The 21,317-nt window shown below is 35.5% G+C and overlaps 1 protein-coding gene across 5 annotated transcripts in view; it reads left to right on the top strand.

Annotated features, from left to right (window-relative positions):
- CHD9 (chromodomain helicase DNA binding protein 9) overlaps nt 1-21,317 on the top strand; it is an 81,268-nt gene that overhangs the window by 39,297 nt on the left and 20,654 nt on the right. For all 5 annotated transcript variants that reach the window (XM_009814714.2, XM_059824976.1, XM_059824975.1 and 2 more), the window contains exons 5-22: nt 596-664; nt 753-808; nt 2,221-2,338; nt 2,868-2,954; nt 4,323-4,460; nt 6,639-6,760; nt 8,024-8,267; nt 9,411-9,587; nt 10,236-10,379; nt 10,888-11,143; nt 11,870-12,080; nt 14,194-14,389; nt 15,167-15,334; nt 15,930-16,109; nt 17,705-17,815; nt 18,506-18,702; nt 19,501-19,700; nt 20,204-20,363. In XM_009814714.2, the coding sequence (XP_009813016.2) occupies nt 596-664; nt 753-808; nt 2,221-2,338; nt 2,868-2,954; nt 4,323-4,460; nt 6,639-6,760; nt 8,024-8,267; nt 9,411-9,587; nt 10,236-10,379; nt 10,888-11,143; nt 11,870-12,080; nt 14,194-14,389; nt 15,167-15,334; nt 15,930-16,109; nt 17,705-17,815; nt 18,506-18,702; nt 19,501-19,700; nt 20,204-20,363 (2,834 nt within the window). The remainder of the gene's footprint in view (nt 1-595; nt 665-752; nt 809-2,220; nt 2,339-2,867; nt 2,955-4,322; nt 4,461-6,638; nt 6,761-8,023; nt 8,268-9,410; nt 9,588-10,235; nt 10,380-10,887; nt 11,144-11,869; nt 12,081-14,193; nt 14,390-15,166; nt 15,335-15,929; nt 16,110-17,704; nt 17,816-18,505; nt 18,703-19,500; nt 19,701-20,203; nt 20,364-21,317) is intronic.

The raw sequence follows: 21,317 nt of genomic DNA, 5'->3' as shown, positions 1-21,317 counted from the left end.
CTGGAATCACAGCTTCAGTCTTGGCAGAGCTAAGTAATCCCATATCTATGTCACGCCAAAGTCCTGCTGGAATTCCCAGGCATGACCTTGTCTGCCTGATTCCACAGCATATTTGTTTTCTATGTTCAGAGTAAATCTATTAAATTGAGTTTGACGCATGCTGGTTTTGGTTTATTAATTTTTTTTTAACCTGTCTGCCAGAGTTCTTATTTCTCTGTATCTGTATAACGAAATCTTGGGTATGTCCACTGCATCAGATAAATTCAGCGGGGCATTCGTAGTAAGTCTGTGTCTGGAAAGCATCAGAATCACCATTGCTTGCACTCTTTAAGTGTGTTTGGCAGGTGAGCATTGCATCTGATGCTCTTTGGAAGCGCCAGACTTAGTGTACTTCTGCATTTATTTCTCCCTGGATATAGATCTGGATTTTAAATTTTACTCCCAGACTGTTAAAGAGAATGCTACTGGTAGAGGTCAAATTTGCCTTTACTGTTTGTCTTTTAACAAGCCACTTGTGTTTGAAGGTTTTAAGCCTGATCAGTTTGAAGAGAGGGTGTTTACTTCAGTTTTTGTCATTGTTTTCTTGCTTTTATAGGAAAATCCAAGCGAAGAAGATGCAGCAATTGTAGACAAAATCTTATCCTCCAGGGTAATAAAGAAAGAAGTAAGTGATTGTCATGGGATGAAGTTGGTTATTTGAAAAAGGGATTTGTGTCTATCATTTTACATTTCCCCTGAATTTCGTTTCCTAGATATCTGCTGGGATGACAGTAGAAACAGAAGAGTTTTTTGTAAAATACAAGAACTAGTAAGTATGAAAACGTTGTTTCACTGGAGGTGTTGGCTGAAATGATAAGTACCATGTTCATGTACTAAAGTTTCGTATTGTTTGCAGATTACTTAAAACCAGAATTTGTCATGTTTTGATTTTTTTCTTTACAAATTTAATTTTAAAATTGGTTAGAATCTGCATTATAGTGTAAGTAACAATTTTAAAATTATCAGTATTGTGAAACCAGCACTGACCACTAAGCTGACAGCCATTATTGCCAGAAGAACAGAATTTTTAGAGAAGATGTATTTATTGAATTCAGCAGGGGCTACATGTCTGAGGCTAATTTTAATTTCATGAATTTAAGTCAGAGCTATTTTGTGAACCTAGATTAGATTTAGTAGCGTACATTTAGGAGAGGTTGGTGTCGGAGTTGGTCGTACTGTTTTAAAATGAAAAAAACTTCTAGTGATAGAAATTATATCAGAAGCAGCAAATAATAAGAAGAAAAAGAACTTTTTCCATATCTTCCTATTTTGAATTTCATACCTATCTTCCTGTCACTACTCAGTTTTTGATGTTGAAAATGCAACCACATTTTTAGTTTTACATATATGAGTAATTTCATTAGATTCTTGCTAATAAATGTAACTTTTTTGAGACTCTGGATTCACGTGTTTCTGGAGACCACTTAGCTCTTATTTTCTGAAAGGGTAAAATTTGTTTTTTCATCTAAGAGTGAGTAATACCCAGCAGTAGCTCTTCTTTGTTTCTAGCATATCTTTAGAAAGCTTGAAAAGCGATGAAAATATATTAAAAAGGGGGTGTGAGGAGGAAATATATGTACTTCTGTCAAACCAGTCTAACTTCTGCAAGGCTCACTTGGGATGCAGTTAGATGGTGTAGGTACCGGTGCTCATGCTTCCTCCTTCCTTTGACCCTTACTACTTTGGGCTTCTTTCCCAACCCAATCTGATGGCGTGTTCCTTTTTGCCGTGGGCTCTAATGCTCCTTGCTCATCTTTTAATGGGCTCAGCTCTATAGTTCAGCAGTACCTGTGAAGGTACATGAAATATATTAAAAAGTTAGATCCAATATGCAAGTATTTTATATCTCTGGGTACTTTCTGATAGATGTCAGATTTTACACTTAATTTATTTAAGCTCACTTTAAATACGCTTGTTTCTCTTCTTAGGACAGATGAAAGTAAGTTGTGAATCCATAGAGTTCTATGGATCCTAGCCCAAAAATGCTGCCTTAACTAGATGATGTAAGGTGATTATTTGGAGGAATAAATCTTTGATCTTTACAGTGCATTTTGTCTTAAATGACAAAATGTTCTTTTTTAGAGTGAAATACTGGTTGTTAAAATACATTATTTTAACTCTATTTTAAAAATAGATAGTAAGCTTTTGTTTCCACTAATATGTTAATCTCTGTAATTTTAGCTCTTATCTCCACTGTGAGTGGGCCACAGAGCAACAGCTTTTAAAGGATAAAAGAATCCAGCAGAAAATAAAACGATTCAAACTAAGGCAAGCACAGAGAGCTCACTTTTTTGCAGATGTGAGTATGAAATATGCAATTAAATAATCTTTTTTCCCTTGTAAAATTGTGTTTAGTAGTTTGCTTTTAAATAGGAGAGCTGAATGCTGAGAAGTAAAAATTAGCCATCGAGCTTGGGTTTTTGGTTGCAGCAGGGAGTTGTTTGTTTAACATAATTTTAAGAGCAAGTCTTCTGGAGTCACTGAACTAACCTGACTTGCATGGTTTAAAATTGGGATCGTTTGGGTAACAATTTAAAAGTGGTAAGAAGGGAAAGATTATGTTATTATGGCTAGTTTCTCTCCTATATGGCTTTCCCAAAACAGCACTTCATCCCTAAATGACTGCATTTGCTCTTCTAATGTCGGAGCCCTCTTCAGTGCCAGTTGCAAAAAAAACAAAAAAAGGGAGGGGGGGTGGATTTTAAGGTGTGTGCAAAAGCCTCAATAGTTTCCAACTGCCAAGTTAATTTTGTGTACGATGAGACCAAGTCTTAGCATATACCAGCTTTTTTTGCCTCTCTACTAATTTTATTAATCTTGCATTGCAGATGGAAGAAGAACCTTTTAATCCTGACTATGTTGAAGTAGACCGGGTATTAGAAGTATCTCTTTGTGAAGATAAGGACACTGGTGAGGTAAATATATCTTAAAGCAAGTCAAGAAGATACCCTTCCAAGTAGTGTTTGACAGTTGTAATTTTACTAGATTTCAGAGTAACACCTTAATGATTTTAAGCTTCAACAATATTTTTAATGAGATATTACAATCTTGTCATTTCCTATGCTAGCTGTGTATTTTGAAATAGAAATCAGAATTCAATGGCTTATATTTTTATTAGTATTAATAGTTCTTAGTAGACAAAGCTTAGGTAGTTACTGAAATAAATGTGAGGTTTGATGATTGCCTTGTGAGTTCCGACAAAAGGCTGATCCCATGTACTGGCCTGTCTCTCTGATAGTGACAACGGGTCGCAAAAAAGCACAAGAAGGCAGGGCAGTGGTGGTTCCCTCTTCCTCTCTAACTCTGTCCCTAGGCTTTAGGCAACCAGTGACTGAGAGGTGTTTTGATAGCCACCAGTGGACTTTTCCCTCTGTATTTATCAAAACTTTTTTTATCTTAAAGTACCTCTTCTGGAAAGCAGGAAAAAACCTCGTGAGATCAGAAAATAAAAAAAGAAAAAAAGATAAAAGCAAATAAATTGCCAAAATTCAGAGTCTGAGGCAAGCAGAGAACAAAGACTGACAAAATTGTTGATTAAGGCAATTGGAATAGCTACGTTACTTACTCTGTTCTTCTGGATAGCAAAATGAGCAGACTTTTACCCAGTGATTTCTGCATTAATCGTCCTAAAGCAGGGTTGAGTGTTAAAATTACTTTTCATGCAGGAGATTTGTCATTCTTAACACTTTCAGGAAAAAAAAGTGTTGTTGTCATAAGACTTTCCCCCAGCTTCTTGAAAGATGACTTTTTATTTGGTTTTAAATTTTATTTAGATTCAGTAAATAAGTATTTATCTGCTTCCGTTCTATCTTTTGAGACTTTTCCTAAATTTTTATATACGTCGCCCAGCAGACCTGTAAAGCTTTTTATTTTGTTGAGAAGACCTCTTTTTTAGGAACTTCCTCAAGCTCGTTGTTTTAGGCTTAGGTAACCTGATTTGGAGAGTGGAGGAAGTGTTCTGGGTAGCACCTCTGTAGTTAATTCTGCCCCCGCCCCATTTCCACAAACATCACAAATGTTAGTAGTTTTATCTTTCCTAAGACTGAGATTCACTTGTGAGTAAGTGGGATTGAAAAGTACTCCAGGGGTCTATAAGTGGCAGAATATGAGAACCTGAGGGTAAGTAGGAGGATAACAAGAATCTACACCAAAAATTTTAAAAAGTATCAGAAATGTGCTTTTGTTTCCAGTTCTCATGTAAGCTGGCTACTCAAATAGGAAGGCATATTAACAGTCTGTATACTAAATTAAAAGCTGATAACATTCAGAATTTTCTTCTGCAGCCTGTTATTTACTATTTAGTAAAATGGTGTTCGTTGCCATATGAAGACAGTACGTGGGAGCTGAAAGAAGATGTAGATCAAGCAAAAATAGAAGAATTTGAACAATTGCAAGCTTCCAGGCCTGACTCAAGGAGATTGGTAAAATTATAGCTAATTTACTTGTCTGTCTTGGCAAATTGGATTTTGTTTTCCCAATTTTCAACTTTTGTGTTAAAACATAAGGCTTATTAACATTCTGTGTAAAGGATCTGTGTGCCTTGTTACCTAGGAATAGTAATATTTTCAGGTAGGCTTAGATAAATATTCTCATCTAATTTGTTACTCTGTTAAAAAAAAATATCAAAATTTTTGTTTAGGAAAAAATATGAACTGCTATAACTTTCTGAGCTTCTAAGTGAGTGACGAGCAACACATTGAAACTGGCTATCACAGAATCTAAACACCATTAAGATGAGGAGAAAACAGAATGAAGTGTAAACATCCTTTTATAGAGAACAGAGTTAAGTCTTGTGCTTCAACACTGAAGGAAATTGGCAAATGAGATCTGTCAAACAGATTCTGTAATTACTTCCTGCTTTTATTTTTCTTCTTGTCATAATGGGCTAGCTAAAAGGAAGAAAAATACATGTAAGGAAATTTGTTTTATCTTTAAATTATCGATCTTCTGTCTCATAGAGCAGGAGAAAACAAAATAGTTCTATTTAAAGTCCAGTATGTCATTGTCAGAGTAAAACATGTGTCCTGCATGCTGTAGTACAACACTTGTTCTAACTTACTTACTTTACATAACTGAATATGCACAGTGTTTTAATTTGTAGGCTTTGGATTTTATTTTAATGCTTTTTGCATCTACAGATAATGACAGTAGTCATGATTAACGTCTTCATGTTATATTTAGTTCATTTTTGTAGTATTTATTTAAAATCCTGCCATTTTGGCATGTGGAAAGAAGGGCTTTTGTACCTCTTTGTTACTGTATTTGGCTTTGAGAGAAGATGATTAAAGTGCAGCTGTACAACTGACAGTCATCTTAGCATCAGCAACAAGTATTTTTTGTTCTAGGCTCCAGCAAGTACAAGAAAGTATTTGCTGACTGCAGCCCTGCGAGCAGCAGCGTGGCTGCTCCTGGTGTGGGGGAGTGGACAGATGGTTGCTTGTGGGTGCAGGGAGGAAGCCATGGCTACTGCTGCACTGAGACCTGGTGTCAGGTGATGCTGATGTTGGCAATAAAGAGATATAAAATCCAAATCTAAAATTCAGAGCTGCCAGATAAGGTCACATGAGTGAGCAAGCTTTTATAAATACTGAGAAATGTTGGGGGTGGGGGGAGTACAGCTGATCAGGAAAGCTCGTACTAAAAATATTGTGCTTGAACCTGTGAGTTTGTTCATGTCGGGATGCAGAAGCTATCCGAAGAGAGTGTAGTGTTTTCTGCTGGAATCCTACCTAGTATCAGTCAAAAACTTCATGATTTCTCTACTAAGTTGCCTGCTAAACTAATGGCCAGCCTGCTGAGTCTGCAGGCCTGGCAGCTAGTGTGTGTGTGTGTCTATATATATATTTTTATATGTAGCCTCTCAGCTTTCCTTTAGCTTGCTAGGGACATTAAGATGATATACCTTGATACTGTTACAGTCTGTTTTGTCATGTTCTTTGTATCATGATCCTGAGTATGCAGATACTGTCTTTCATCTGATCCCTTGGTGAAATTAATTCAGGGAACAAAACCCCTCACAAGTCTACTTTTTTGCATTCCTGGTGTTGGCTTCCTGAATTGGCTAACTGTGAGATGGAGTGATCAGCAGTGACCAGGGCAAGTGCTGAAACGGAAGGGCAAGATCATAGTAACTCAGTGTAGCTTGCCCAGACTGCTTCAGGAGGATAGCATCAGCATCCAGTTACTTAGACTTTGAGGATTTTGATAGTCCCAAATACTCAGTTGGCTCTGGTTGTAGGACAGCTGTTCTTGGAGCTTCCAAAGTCAAACCGTATATCCTTGTATAAATGAATTAGTGTTTCAAATTACCAGTGCCAAGCTATTTGTATGGTTAGTTTTAGAAATCAGTTACTTGATATTATAATGTTGTCTTAAATTAATTTTTAAAGTATTAAGTTATATAGACAAATAAATATAGATTTCGGGTTTCTGCAGACTAATAATTAGTAAGTAATGTTAACAATGACACCTTCCCAGCTTTAAGGTTGAATAATTACATTCTAAAACTAAATTGTTACACTCAGGAAATAGCGTGTTAAAATGTTTTGGAGATGTAAAGCGTGTACCAACTTGCATGTGTATTAATCTTTCTGTTAAAGGACCGACCACCTCCAAACTCCTGGAAGAAGATAGAACAGTCGAGGGAATATAAAAATGGCAATCAGCTCAGGGAATATCAACTGGAAGGACTTAACTGGCTCCTATTCAACTGGTACAATAGGTATATGCATGGAATGTTTTTTAATGTAAATTTAAACCATATGGAGTGAATCACTGTTACTGGGGATGGATACTGTTTTAACTAAATTTATCTTGAACTTCTCTGCTTATAGCTAAAAGGGTGTGACTGGAAAAAACAAATTTCTCGTCTTTTGGGCGTACAAGTATGTTTTTATCAACAAGAATAACAAAAATCAAATCTTAAAAGAATAAAACTAACCCAACTGAAAATAAATTTTCAGTGGCTTTGAGGAAATTAAAACAGAAAGCAACTTACACCAAAGTACAAGCTTTCAGAATTTTTGGAACAACTGGGAAACTCTTGCATCTTTCAGATGATTTCTACATTAGTATGTATTTCAAATAAAGTTACCTCTCTTCAAAAATAAGGCTAGTAAATAATTGTGTTTTCTATATTGTAAGCTAAAGTTAACTTTTGTTCATTAATGCTATGATGTATTAATGGAAATATCATAACTTTCAAGATATTTTCTAGAAGGTTGTATTTTCTCTGTATCTAAGTTGGATTTCTATTCATGAATCTTCCTGCTTACTTTATTTCCAAAGTATCAGTCGCCTGTCCTTTTATAGAGATTATGTCAGCAAGCATAACGGTTTACCATACTGTTTCATGATCTGCAAAAGAAAATTTTCTTTGAATTCTCAGTCAAGCACTACATAGCTGTGTGAGCATCTGTGCAAACAGAGTGAAGGGCTGAAATATATGGCTGAGGATGAGCACATAGTGGTACTTGGTGTAGTAATTCAGTTGTATGCATCTGTCTCGGTTTTGGAAACGAGGGGAAATTTGTCAGTGATGCTATAATGCACTCCTTTTATGTGAGTGTAGCTGGGATACTTTCCATCTGTGACTTTTTGGGAATCTTCATTAATTTCTAGCAGTTTTGTCAAGGTGAGTGTATATGTAGGAAATCTGATTAACTTGAATTCCTTTAATTAGGGCAGATGCAGTCCCAAAAGAGTACTTCCGGAATATTTTTCTAGGAGAACCTCATGGAACATTGCATTCTCAGGTTTTGCCAGTGCTAAACATGATTGAAAGCTTGTGGTTTGGTGTACCAAGTTCATTCTTTCACCATAACCAGGGAATGTTTGCAAGCATCTTTTACAGTGCCTCAATTTTGACTATTGTTTTAAACTGGTATTTTTGAGTGTCGTGTTTATAAATTGTCCATTTGAGTAATAGCTTTAGTGTCTGTACTTTCTTTGGTGCTAATAACAAATAAATATATTTTACTTTCAGGCGAAACTGCATTTTAGCAGATGAAATGGGTCTTGGCAAAACCATTCAGTCAATTACATTCCTCTATGAAATTCTCCTGGCTGGTATAAGAGGGCCTTTTCTCATCATAGCTCCACTTTCCACTATAACAAACTGGGAAAGAGAATTTCGCACGTGGACTGACCTTAATGTTGTGGTGTATCATGGAAGTATGATCAGCAGGCAGATGATTCAGCAGTATGAAATGTACTTCAGGGACTCCCAGGTATTGTAATGTCACTTGCATGCAATAACTTACCCCAAACCTGTTTCAGGTAGTAGTAATAAGAAGTATACTTTACATTATCTGTACATATGTCTTAGTGAAAGTCATTTTACATCCCATGATGTGCTTTTTAAGCTTTTTTGCATATCAGAATCTTTTAACGTATGTTTACTGAGTAAATTTTGTTAAAGTGGTTGCAGCAAGATGTATGTTGTTTCAATATGCTGAGTAATTTTGCAATTGGATAGCAGTGATGCTGATACTCATGTGGAGACTAAAGTGTACACAGGTGATTGTAGTTGGGTCTTGAATTTGAAGAGCAGTGAGAACAAAAATACAGCCAATTAAGCTCTATGTTACCTTTAGATAGCTGTTGATTTCCTTTTGCTGGTGTAAACTAGCTTTGTCTGTGTACAGTTTGCTTTTCTGCCTGAAATACTTCAAGGTTTTTTCATGTCATTTAATGTGAAATCTGACTATTTTAAAAGGGGTTTTTTTTGCCTTTTCTATGTATTCTGCATAACTAAACAATTTTTTTTAAACTATCATGGTATTTCTACAAAATTGGTAAGGCTGAAAACTTTTTATAAAGTAGTGCTAAATATTAAAACGACACCTTGTTTCTCTAGTGAGTTATTGTATACTGCCTTATGGAAGGCCTTCCATATTCTCTTTGTCAGACCAATGGAGTAGAGTAAGCTGAATAAAAAGTGTTCATTTAGTTCTCGGGTGATATTTTTATTACTTACTGTATGAGTGCTAAATGTATTCCTGTCATATATTTTGATTGATTGACTGTAGGGTTTTTCCTGACAGTTAGGTTTTCAGATCTTCCCAGGGTTAAAAATGTGGTACTATCTACATGCACCCTTTGAAACAGTTTTATTAGGTGGTTATATCTGTAATTTAAAAGTGGTTAAAATTTTACTGTTGGTAAGACAATATTGGATTTGTGGCTATGGATAATTATTCATTAGTATTAATTACAGAGTTATAGAGATGTAATAAATGTGTATGGGATGACAAAACAATTTATAATGTAAGATCTGATGTCTGGCTCTTGATAAAATTCCAGCAACAAAATCTTTAAATTGAGTGGATTCAAGGTAATGTAGCAAATTTTGTCTGTTGATGGCTCTCCAGGGACGTATTGTTCGAGGTACCTACAGATTCCAAGCCATTATCACAACTTTTGAAATGATTCTTGGTGGGTGTCCAGAGTTAAATGCAATTGAATGGCGGTGTGTTATTATTGATGAAGCTCACAGGCTGAAGAACAAAAATTGCAAACTCTTGGAAGGACTAAAATTAATGAACCTTGTGAGTAACTATATTTCACTTTTTGGGTTTGATTCTAGTTAAGTATAGCACGATAATAAATCACAAATTTGTTTTACCTGCTGAAGACCTCTCAAGCAGTCTTTCTCAGAAGATACCTATTCCTGATACTCTCTTCAAATGTATGTATTTTTGATAGCTGACGCTGGTGTGTTTTTGATTAAATAAAATGTGTCAAGTTCTAACTGTAAGCAGAATCTATTTCTGATTATACTATTCGATAGTTCGATTATGATGATTTCATTTAAAATACACTTTATAATAATAAAATAGTTTTTATGCAGTAATTAATGTTTAAAAACCTAGAAAGTATTTTAAACAAGTTATTTAACAATAAAAGCAAGCAAGTAGTAGAATTTAAAACAGAATTATTGTCTAGTTCCGTAGTTAACGTTTTACTTGATGTAGTTGGCAAAAGTTGAAGCATTCAGTCGTTTCTTTATTACAGATGTAGGAAGACAGAATTTAAAGAAAAGCTAGTAGAAAGTACTTATTGTTGTTCTTTTATAAATCTGTTTATCTGTGTGCTTAGTGACCCGTAGAACTGGTATTTTCAGGTTATGATGCTCAGACTTAATACAAAAATTTTTGCAACACATCACGTCACGGGAGTTTTCTTTCCTTATATAGGAGCATAAAGTGCTGTTAACGGGTACCCCACTGCAGAACACAGTAGAAGAATTATTTAGCCTCCTTCATTTTCTTGAACCATTGCGTTTTCCTGCTGAGTCTACATTCATGCAAGAATTTGGAGACCTTAAAACAGAGGAGCAGGTATTGCATTGTTGAATAAGTTCATTTTGAACTTCAGTATTTAAGAGTGACTTCCTTGAAGGAAATGCTTTTGTTTTATATAGTAACTGTTATTGGTCCTCCCTCTCCCCTTCACTCCCCACATATCACCTATGAGTTCTTTAGTCATGCAATTTTTCTGAACTGTGCAGTCAGTAGAAATCAGTTAAGTATGATATTTTATGTTAAAGAATTATTTTTACTTTTTTGGATCGGTTTTGTAAATTTGACAAGTAACTAGAATAATTGAAGTTTTCTGGCTTTGTAGGCAGAGGCTTTGCAGACAAATGCTAAGAAGATTTTCTTTTTTGGGGCTGGATACATAAAAATATTCTTCAGTAATTTGGGTTTAAAAATTAGGCTATATCCCATCTTGGAAAATATTTTGTGTACGTCTAGGACAAAAACTAGTGATACGGTGTTTAAAAAATTTTAATTAAACTACACTGTCACTTTTTCTTGTTCCAAAAAACTGTTGTGTTTCATTTAGGTTCAGAAACTACAAGCTATTCTGAAACCCATGATGCTCAGACGATTAAAGGAAGATGTAGAAAAAAAGTTGGCTCCTAAGGAGGAAACTATAATTGAAGTAGAACTAACTAATATTCAGAAGAAATATTACCGAGCAATTTTGGAGAAAAATTTTGCATTCTTATCCAAAGGAGCCGGGCAAGCAAATGTACCCAATCTGGTTAACACTATGATGGAACTCAGAAAGTGTTGCAATCACCCTTATCTCATCAAAGGTAAAGAAGCATTTTTTTGATAGCTGTAAGGCAAAGATGTGAGGCAGTTGTGTATTTGAGGCCTGAAATGCTAACTTGTTCTTTCGTAGGATTTCACAGAACGTTTAGAAGCAATTATCTCATGGAAATGTTGTATCTCTTTAAAAACAGTATGAAAAAGAACTTCTAGAGCTGACTTATAAAATTAATGCTTCTTGCAAGTGATATGGTCTGTGTCAGTCTTCATTGCTTTTCTCACTTAGTTATAACTAACTTGGATGTTTTTCCTGCTTGCAAGAAAATACACTTTAAGTTCTTAAAGTTTTTTGCTACTATTTCAGTCATGGTGGGACTTCAGAAAAGATCTTCAAAATACTGTTTTTAAGACTCATGTCCCCCTTAAAATATCACAGAGACAAAGAGACTTGTGGGTTTTAGCCAGTTCTTTACACAACACTTGTTCTCAAGTTGTGTTGTTGTTTTTGCAGTTTGGGGGGTTCACCTCATTCTAGGTGTTTTTTCTGTGCTTAAAAGCTTCAGGCTTGTTTTCAGAGAGCATAGAAATAGATGTTCTTGCTAGACTTTAGATCCATCCAGAAGTTTGTTCTGTCTCCAGCAGTGGCTGGAGTGTATTTAGAACAGAGGGTGTTTAGAGTACAAGCACTGATTCTGGTAACTTAGTTTTGTATGTGTACGGAGATACTTGTGTAGATACAACTATAGATACAGAAATATATTCTTTGGTAGGTGCTGAAGAGAAAATCCTTGGAGAGTTTAAAGAAACCTATAGCCCAAGTGCTCCTGACTTCCATCTGCAAGCAATGATACAGTCTGCTGGTAAATTGGTTCTTATTGATAAACTTCTTCCAAAAATGAAAGCAGGAGGCCACAAGGTCCTTATCTTCTCTCAAATGGTACGCTGCCTTGATATTTTAGAGGATTATCTTATACATAAAAGGTAAGATACTGCATATGCTGTCTCCTGTAGTATGTTGTTCTCAGTGGGCATATCTTTGAATGTTAGTGCAGGATTAATGATTACAGTACACCAAAGATAGTAATATTTTTTTTTGTTAATCACTGTCTAACTTGCTGTGTTCTGTGATGGCTTATCATATATTCACCAGCAAATGAAAAACTTAGGAGAACAATTAAAGAGAGGTTGTTGAGTAAACCATGTGCCTTCAGTTTGTTTGCTTTTTCTATTAAACATCCTTGTATGTATGTACTGTTTATACATTGCCTGTCAGAAACGAAGTAAGTTCAAGCTCAACATTGCTCATCCAAACCCCAGAAGCATAGAATGTGCTCGTTATTTACATGTGTTGAACTTGGACCAGACAGGGGTAATGCAGTTCCTTACTCCCAGGAGAATATAGGTATAAAATGGTAAACAACTGGAGGTTTGTTTTTTATTAATGTAAAAATAAAAATGTGCTTCTTATCTTTCCTAAATTATTACTGCTTTGAATTTTGCAGCAGAACTGAACTACCAGCCATAAAGCAGCTCCTTAGATCGGCTTTTGCTGTCACATATAATAGCACCCTTCGATTATGCTGTTGACTCCATGAAAACTTAAGAGCTTATTTAAGCACATGACTAAATACTAGGCATAAAGCCTTAGCACATAAAATCTAACCTTAAACTTGGTTACAGTCAGTAGTTGCTATATCAACCTGAACAACTATAAAAAGGCATAGTTCTTGTTGTTTTAATAGTCCATTTGTTGGAATGCTTTGAAGTGTGTATTTGTCAGTGAACTACGCACTAATATAGAGTTAATACGTGAAAAAATAGAAATTAGTAGAAATGTCAAGCCTTCCTGCAGTGGATACTGGAATGTATATTGAAAATCGTTGGTAGATTATATTAATACCTCTTTTTGTGATAATTTCATGTAACTTGTATGCTTCTATGTTTTTTGTTTCATAAAGCTATCTATTTGAACAGAGTGCTTAACAGTTTGTGCGTTTTATTTTAATAGACTAATCTTAACTTCATAGTAGTGCTTATAATCCAGATGGAAAAGATTCCTTTTTCTGTAACGATGTAACATCTAGACTAGTGGCATCATATCCACAGGTAGAATCTTCTGAAATCCGTAGTAGCTGAAATTTGCTCTATGCTACTGTTGGATCAGAAATGTTAGAGTGCACACATGATTAGACTTAATACTTAACAGAATTCATGATTGTAGGAGATGGCTGCCTGCCAAAATGCCTGTGGTCCTGTGGATTATCTGCTGTGCCATTTTATAGCTGATTAGAAGAAAAATGGTTGTGAAGCTTTTTGACTAGTAGATATGCATTCAGCATCTTACTCCATTTCCAACATACAGAAGTATTTGCTCTCTTTTTAAGCGTTTCACTTGATTTCGGAAGTTTCATAGGAGTCTTTGTAATTGTCAAAGGTAACAGAAATGACAGTTTTATTTTAGGCTTTTAAATTTGCTGGTTTTAGTTTAGGAAGCCCTGGATTCATTGGTGCCTTGATAAAGACTGTTAGAGGTGCTGTCATGTCATTTTTGTTCCATTTTTCTTAATCTTGACAGAATCGATATGCAGTTTGTGCAATCACAGCTCACCAGCTACTGCTTTGTGCTGATTGCTTGGTTACCCCTAACATGTTCAGACAATTTGGTATATAATACAAAAGTACACTGTCCTGCTTCTATGACCCTAGGCAGGGTTCCAAGATTAATAGCATGTGAAAAACTTGTAAGTGTCCACGTAGGACTTCAGGTTATGGTGTGTTTTAATGCAGCTACGTGCCATGGTAATACATGTTTCCTGGTATGTATAATCAGGTACTTGCTTTAATGGACAAAGTTCAGAAGAACTTGTCTTACAATGCTCGATGTTTGGACTCGCTGATGTGTATTAGTACTACAGATAATGGAAGTTCTGTCGTGATTCCTGGTTATATTACGAACTGATAATCAAAGTTAGTTTATATCACTTTTATTCATTATAAAGAATAAATATGCAAGCAGGAGATCTGTTCTAATCCCCCTTCAAATTATAAAAAAAATTGTAATGATTTGTGTGTGTGTGTCTGTGGCCATTTCCAGATACTTATATGAACGAATTGATGGGCGAGTACGAGGGAATCTCAGACAAGCTGCAATTGACCGGTTCAGCAAACCAGATTCCGATCGCTTTGTCTTCCTTCTGTGCACCAGAGCTGGTGGTCTGGGCATTAATTTGACTGCAGCAGATACGTGTATTATTTTTGACTCTGACTGGAATCCTCAAAATGATTTGCAGGTAACTTCCGTTGAGCATAGTAGTGAGGCCTAAGAAGTCAAACCTGGTTGATACAAATTTGATCGCTTTGAGTATTTTCTCTGTTTTGAACATGTACGATTTTAAAATGTTCAAGTTACTTTTGAGGCATATGTTTAATGTTTTTTGATGAATACTTTCTACTTGGATAGGAGAGGTCATCTGGGTTTGGCTAGGTTCTGTTTCATTCAAATTGATTACTCTGTAAATGCACAACACAGGTAAACTAAGTCAGTGAGTCTATAAAACTCTTTAAGATTTTGATGACATTCTGAAACCAGGGGTTAGATTTTGCAAATGCTGACTGACACAGTTTATGGAAATACAGCTGTTGAGCTAAAACATAATATATAGAAAAGGATTAATATGCATTAAGAAACGGTGAATTAATCAAATCTAGGAATTGGATGCTGAATTTGAATCCATTCTCAAGTCACAACTCCTTTACCATTTGTATCTGGGGATCAGATAACTTAAGAGCTAGCATGCCTTTTTATCTAGTGTTACTGCACGAGAAATACCATTCAGTGGCATTCAACACAGATCATTCATTTTACTTACTACACTGTTTTTAGAAAACTCTTCACAATGTGGAAAATACCTGATAGCTTCCATTTAAGTAAATGTGAATTGACTTCCTTTTGAGTTCATACTATTGGTTTTCAGAATGCGCTACAGCAGAAACAATTTATTGAAGGAATTGTATCTTATGCCTAGATAAGTCTAAATTCTTACTGCTGCTCTCCTTTCTTTCAAAAGGCTCAAGCCCGTTGTCACAGGATTGGTCAGAACAAAGCAGTGAAGGTCTACAGGCTGATAACGCGTAACTCCTATGAAAGAGAGATGTTTGACAGAGCAAGTCTAAAACTGGGACTGGATAAGGCTGTCTTACAGAGTATGAGTGGAAGAGAAAACAGTGTCGGTGGTGTACGTAGACTTATTTCTTGAAATAACTTTCCTTTTGTTTTTGTAATCATGTGGGAACCATTTTTAACTGCAGAAGCTACCATTTTTCCGTAATTTGCATCTCTTGTTATGTTTTCTGATGTGGACTGACAATATAGTTTACATAATTTTAAATGTAGTCAGTTACTCTGATAAATATTTCACTATTTCTTGCCTCTTAAGGTCCAGGGCAGATAATGTCAAAGTTCAAACATAGAGAAAAGTTTTCTTTTGTTTCCTTGTATCTTCTCGTACTAATATAATGTGTTACTTTAATATGAGGTGAGATTTACATCTAGTATTAACAAGTAATTTTTTTAAACTTACGTTTGTCACGGTGTTGAGCATAGCCAAAACAAAAAAGATACATACTTGTAAAAATGTGTACAGTAACCACGTAACAAATTATTTCAACTGTCTAGTAGACTTTTCTCTTAGTTTTTAATAATCTGGATTTTAAGTTTATAATTTATAAGGTACAGTTAGGTTGCAGAAACATTGGAAAGGGAAAGAGAAATAGAAAAGGCTTTGGGGGTTTTTTTTTCTAGACTGTCTAACATCTGTTCTATTTGCTCAGATCCAACAACTCTCCAAAAAAGAAATAGAAGACTTGCTTCGAAGAGGTGCCTATGGTGCCATTATGGATGAAGAAGATGAAGGCTCTAAATTCTGCGAGGAAGACATTGACCAAATTTTGCAGCGTCGTACTAAAACTATCACGATTGAATCAGAAGGGAGGGGCTCCACGTTTGCCAAGGTGCAGAAGCAGCAAGTTCTTCTTTGACAATATAGAGCTGTAAATATAATTGAATGTTGTAAAGCTTTATGTTTTATTTTTTAAAGTTATGTTTACTTTTATCTGATGTGTGTGTATATTAGGCACCTTTTCTGGGTTCTTACATCTATGTGTTTGTATTAACGTGTGCACATAGCAATATCAGATTTGCAGGTACAGATTGAGTAAATGCCAGATGCAAAGAGCATGCTTGAGCAAAGATGAGTAATAGGTGTGTGCTGCTTTTGTCAAGGCTAGGACTTGTGTTAGATGTAATGGACTGCAGTAACCAAGAATATTAAACCAGTTTTGTTTACAGATCCATTTGCATTCAGATATATTAAGAGCAGGGGAAAATGTATGTAAGACAATTATTAATAAGGTTAAAAATTGTGAGGGTTATTCTAAAAATGTCTACACATAGGATATAGTTTGAACCTTGTGCTTTTTTGTAAGAGTTTGAAAAGCAAGATAAGAAAGCTCCTAAAATAGCAGGGAGTGGAGAGTATATTTATGTATGTGGTGGGCACTGAGAATGTAAAGTCTTAGGAGTAATAGTCTATAAAAAAATTGGACTGTCATTTTCTCATTTTTGGGGGGGTAAGAGAAAAAAGTAATATCGTAGCATCCAAAAACCTATGCCGGAAAACTGGATGAACAGAACAAAAAGTAAATTTGGACTCCTTAATTTCCAATGCATGTGCAAATATGAATCCAAACAAATGCAAATTCAGGTAAATAAATAAATAAAAAATAAAAGAAAACCCAAAAACCCCAAAACCAAACAAACAAACCCCAAAACCCAAGCAGTATAGCTGCACTTGGAATGTGAGTACTTCACAGATGCAGTTGTGACAATTCAAAAAACCCCTCCCAAAAAATAAGAAAAAAAAATACAAAAGAAAACTTTTAAGACTATAAATGTATATTATTTATAAATATACATTTATTTAGGTTCTCTTGTATCTTGCTGATTGTGGCTTAAATAAGAAATAGACTTCTAAAGTCTTCTCTAAAGAAGAGCTAGGAAACCAATTAGGGAAACATCATCATCACTGTCTTTTTCAGAAGAGTTAGAAATTTTTGTATGTATTTACTCTTTTCCCAAAAGCAGTGTATCAGGATTTTTTTAAATGCCTTCTGAAATTAAGCTTATTCCATGCTCTCAAGCTTTGATTGTTGGTAGTGTAAACACTCCTTTGAAATTTCCCTCAAGCGAGTACTTTTGCATGAGATAAAATCCCCAAATGCTTATAAGCCTCTTCAAAAAATTCTCTTCTCTTCCATTCAAGTAATTTGGATTCAGACTTAGAAGCAGAAGAATCTTGCTGCTTAATGTTGTTCTCTCCTGGTGGTGCATAAAAGTTCATTAGATTTTTCTGATATATTATGGATCTGATTTTAAAAAATAAAGGGGGAGGAGAACTTTTGAGTTGCTTTGCACTGTAACTTCTAAAGTCTTAAGAGCTGCTTGGGAGATTTTGATTAAATAAAGTTATGCAGTCTTCACAGCACTGAGGCATTCAAACTCTACAAACTTGTATGATGTTGGTAAGATTTAGTTTTATTTATTACAGGCTAGTTTTGTTGCATCTGGAAACAGGACTGATATTTCACTAGATGATCCCAACTTCTGGCAGAAATGGGCCAAAAAAGCAGAAATAGATATAGATGCTATCAGTGGTAGAGTAAGTACTTCTCTTTTTTAATGCACGTTTTTTCAAGTATGTGCTTGCTGTTGAATTCTGAAATAGCAGGTGTAGGATTTCTGGTGCTTTTTTGATTAATACTTCAACAAATCAGATTTTTTGTGCTGGTTAGTTTGTGCAGGGGTACTCAGCCTGCTGATAGCTTTATTTCCTAGTTCCCTGCTGTCCCAGAAGAGTTTCAGGGTCTTTGATTTTTGTCGGAGATTTGGAAATGGTTGAAAGTGTGTAATTGTTCTGATTGCCTTGTTTCTCTGTCTGTAAATCCTGGGCTGGAATCCGCAAAATAGGTGACTAAGAATTTTACCAATTTTATAATACTGGAAGTTGTGTCCTATACTTGAAGACATTACCATGCAGTCAGTTCTAAAAAGGTTTCAGTGCCCTTTTTTACTCACAAAGACTGCAGCATAGTCTCTGTAAGCATTCAGCTCAGATGAGGTATTCAGTATTATTTATAACTAATGTACTGGCATCACGGTACGAAACCCATTTTTTGTTGCCTTAAATACCACAAAATATTTTACTTGCTTTATCGGTGTTTACTGTGATATCTTTACAAAATACCTATTAATGACATTAGATAGAAGTTGTTGTTTCTGAACGGAAGCCATCTACTTAAGAAAAACTTACCAACTGTTTCTCTGATAAGGTTTGTTTGAAATTTTGCAGAACAGCCTGGTTATTGATACCCCAAGAATTAGGAAACAAACACGGCCCTTTAGTGCTACAAAAGATGAGCTGGCTGAGTTATCTGAAGTAGAAAGCGAGGGTGATGATAAACCAAAACTCCGCAGGCCTTGTGACCGTTCCAATGGATACGGAAGAACAGAGTGCTTTCGGGTGGAAAAAAACTTGCTGGTCTATGGGTATTGTATACATCCTTCTTCATTCTAGGAATTTTTAAAAAAATTAGTATTTTTCCATGTACTAAATTGTATTTATGGAATAACTTTTACCTATATTGGCAATAACCTGGTGTGTATATATAGAATTTATTTAGAATATGAATTTATGTGAGTCCATCATGCACCCTGCATAAATCTTTCTGACAATTTGCAACTGAAGAAACACGAAAGGAGAGAGGTGAAAACCTTTCTTCAAAGGAGATTATGACATTTAACGTGGGTACTGCAGTAGTCTCTAAAAATCATTACAGTAAGTGCTGCAGGCAGGCTCCAAACTCTGTAAGTAAATAAATACCTGAAATAAAGGCTTGGTAGGTGACTTGATCTTCATAATTGCAGAATGTCTTGCACTTCCATGAGGTGCAAATAGGAACTGAAAATCTAACCAGTTATTTTAAGCATACTTAAATCAGATATGTTGATTCGGAAATAAAATCTTAGGTTCTTTCTCACCCACCTTGTAAGATAAATGACTGTGTGTGTTTATCAGTATGAATTGCTCTCAGTTTTGTGTCTTAAAAGCCTAAAACAATCATCCATATTTTTCTGTGAACAGGCAAGTTTTGTTTAAAACTCTGTTTTAAACACATGGAGTTTTGTTGCAAATGTGACTTTCATATTTCCACTCAGTAACTTAAGCTGAAGGAAAAAAGTGGAAAGCTAAATATTTTACAGACAAATTCCCTTTTGTAACAGAAATCTACAGGCTACCCAAGTGTTTCACTTCTAAGTGCTGATTTGTGTTTCACTTTGGACTAGGTGGGGTCGATGGAGAGAAATTTTGTCACATGGTCGCTTCAAGAGACAGCTGAATGAACAGGATGTGGAGATAATTTGCCGAGCTCTGTTAGCCTATTGTCTTGTTCACTACAGAGGGGATGAGAAAATAAAAAGTTTTATATGGGATCTCATTACCCCAACAGAGGATGGGCAAACACGAGAGCTACAGAATCACCTTGGTAAGGACTTACATGTTTCTGCAGTTAAATAGCTTCATATACGTATGCCTGTGGTACTGGGATAAAACCAGCTAAAAATTCTCTCTGAATGCATCCTACTTGAAATAAATGGAATTTATTCCAGATACGCAATTTAGTTGATGGGAAAAGAAGTGTCATTTCTGCTTTGCTTTGTGTTTGATGGCTTACCCAAATGGTTTGGTATACTTTGTGTAAGCTTTCTTTTCATTTTAGTTCATAAGAACCTATTCTGTTTCATAGTAGGTGACAACCCACTCTCCTTTCTTTCCCTCTCTCCTGCTTTGTCCTTAGCTGGTGAAATGTACTCCAGAGATGCTCTAAGAGACAAAAGAGAAAAAAGCCCTCATATCCAGAGGCTGCGATGCTAGTATTTTCTCTGCACTGCAGGTCACAACACTGGTATAGGATATAGGAACTATAAGTGTCATGGGGATCTATACCTACTGGTTGCTGTTTCTGTTATTATATTTTAAATTATATAGGCTTATCAGCCCCTGTGCCTAGAGGAAGAAAGGGAAAAAAAGTGAAGACCCAGGCTAGCACTTTTGATATACACAAAGCAGAATGGCTTCGAAAATACAATCCAGAACATCTGTTGCAAGATGAAGGATACAAAAAGCATATAAAACACCATTGCAACAAGTAAGCAGTAGCTGAAGTGTGAATGTCTTTCAATGTTTATGTAAAGATTCTTTTTTCTTCTAATTCTCCATTGTCTTAGACTTCAAAATACTTGTGGCACTATGAAGAAACAAATTTTAATGGTGTTAGCTTGACTAGAATAAACAGGTTGCAGTGTATTAGGAGTTGACCTGAGTATTTCACATTTAAAATAATTTTGTTACCATTTTTAAAGAACTTGTATGTTTGTGTCTGTACAGAGGAAGAGAGATCTTGCTGGCATGTTCGGGGGAGCCTTGTAGCAGCCAAAGGACTAAAGAGTTTGGGAGTGCTTAGCAAAGGAACTGAAAGCACTAAAGTCATTGCCCCTCGATCTTACATGCTGTTTGCCTGGCATGCTTTTTAGGCTTCTGAGAATCTGAGCTATTAGCTTGCTGAAAGCTCATTCATAGCCATAAATGAGCTTGTTTTAGATACATCATTTTTCTGGAGCAAAACTTGTCATACCCTGCTTGAAAACTTCATACAGCTGTAGTCAAGAATTGAGATAAAGCATGGAGAAGCCATTGGGGAGGTCATGCACCAAATTCTAAATGAGAAGGAACGAAAAGGTGAAGTGAAAGATGTTCACTGTCAGCCCGCTCGATTCTTTCTAAAGGAATCTTCTAAGTAGGAAAAGGGAAAGAGCAGTTTGTTCTTAGCAATATTTTATGAAGCAAGTGAGGAGCGTTCTGCTGGTCCTGGTCTTTGTCCAGGATTTGAAATAACTTTTGCAATGAAACTATTTGTAAAATGATCGCAATAAAAAGTGTTAGGTGACCTGAATTGGAGGTTATCTCCTCTTATAACTGAAGGAAGTATGTTTTAGGAAAATGACTTGAAAGCTTTGTGATATTACAAAAGACAAAACAAAACCACCCACAACTAGTGAAAGCTTTTAGAGTGCTAATATTTGTATTTCTTTTTTGTTTGTTT

The sequence above is a fragment of the Gavia stellata genome, chromosome 15 (assembly GCF_030936135.1).
Source record: "Gavia stellata isolate bGavSte3 chromosome 15, bGavSte3.hap2, whole genome shotgun sequence".
Taxonomy (NCBI): Eukaryota; Metazoa; Chordata; class Aves; order Gaviiformes; family Gaviidae; genus Gavia; species Gavia stellata.
The sequence above is the reverse complement of the archived record's forward strand: the minus strand, read 5'-3'. Positions and strand labels throughout refer to the sequence as shown.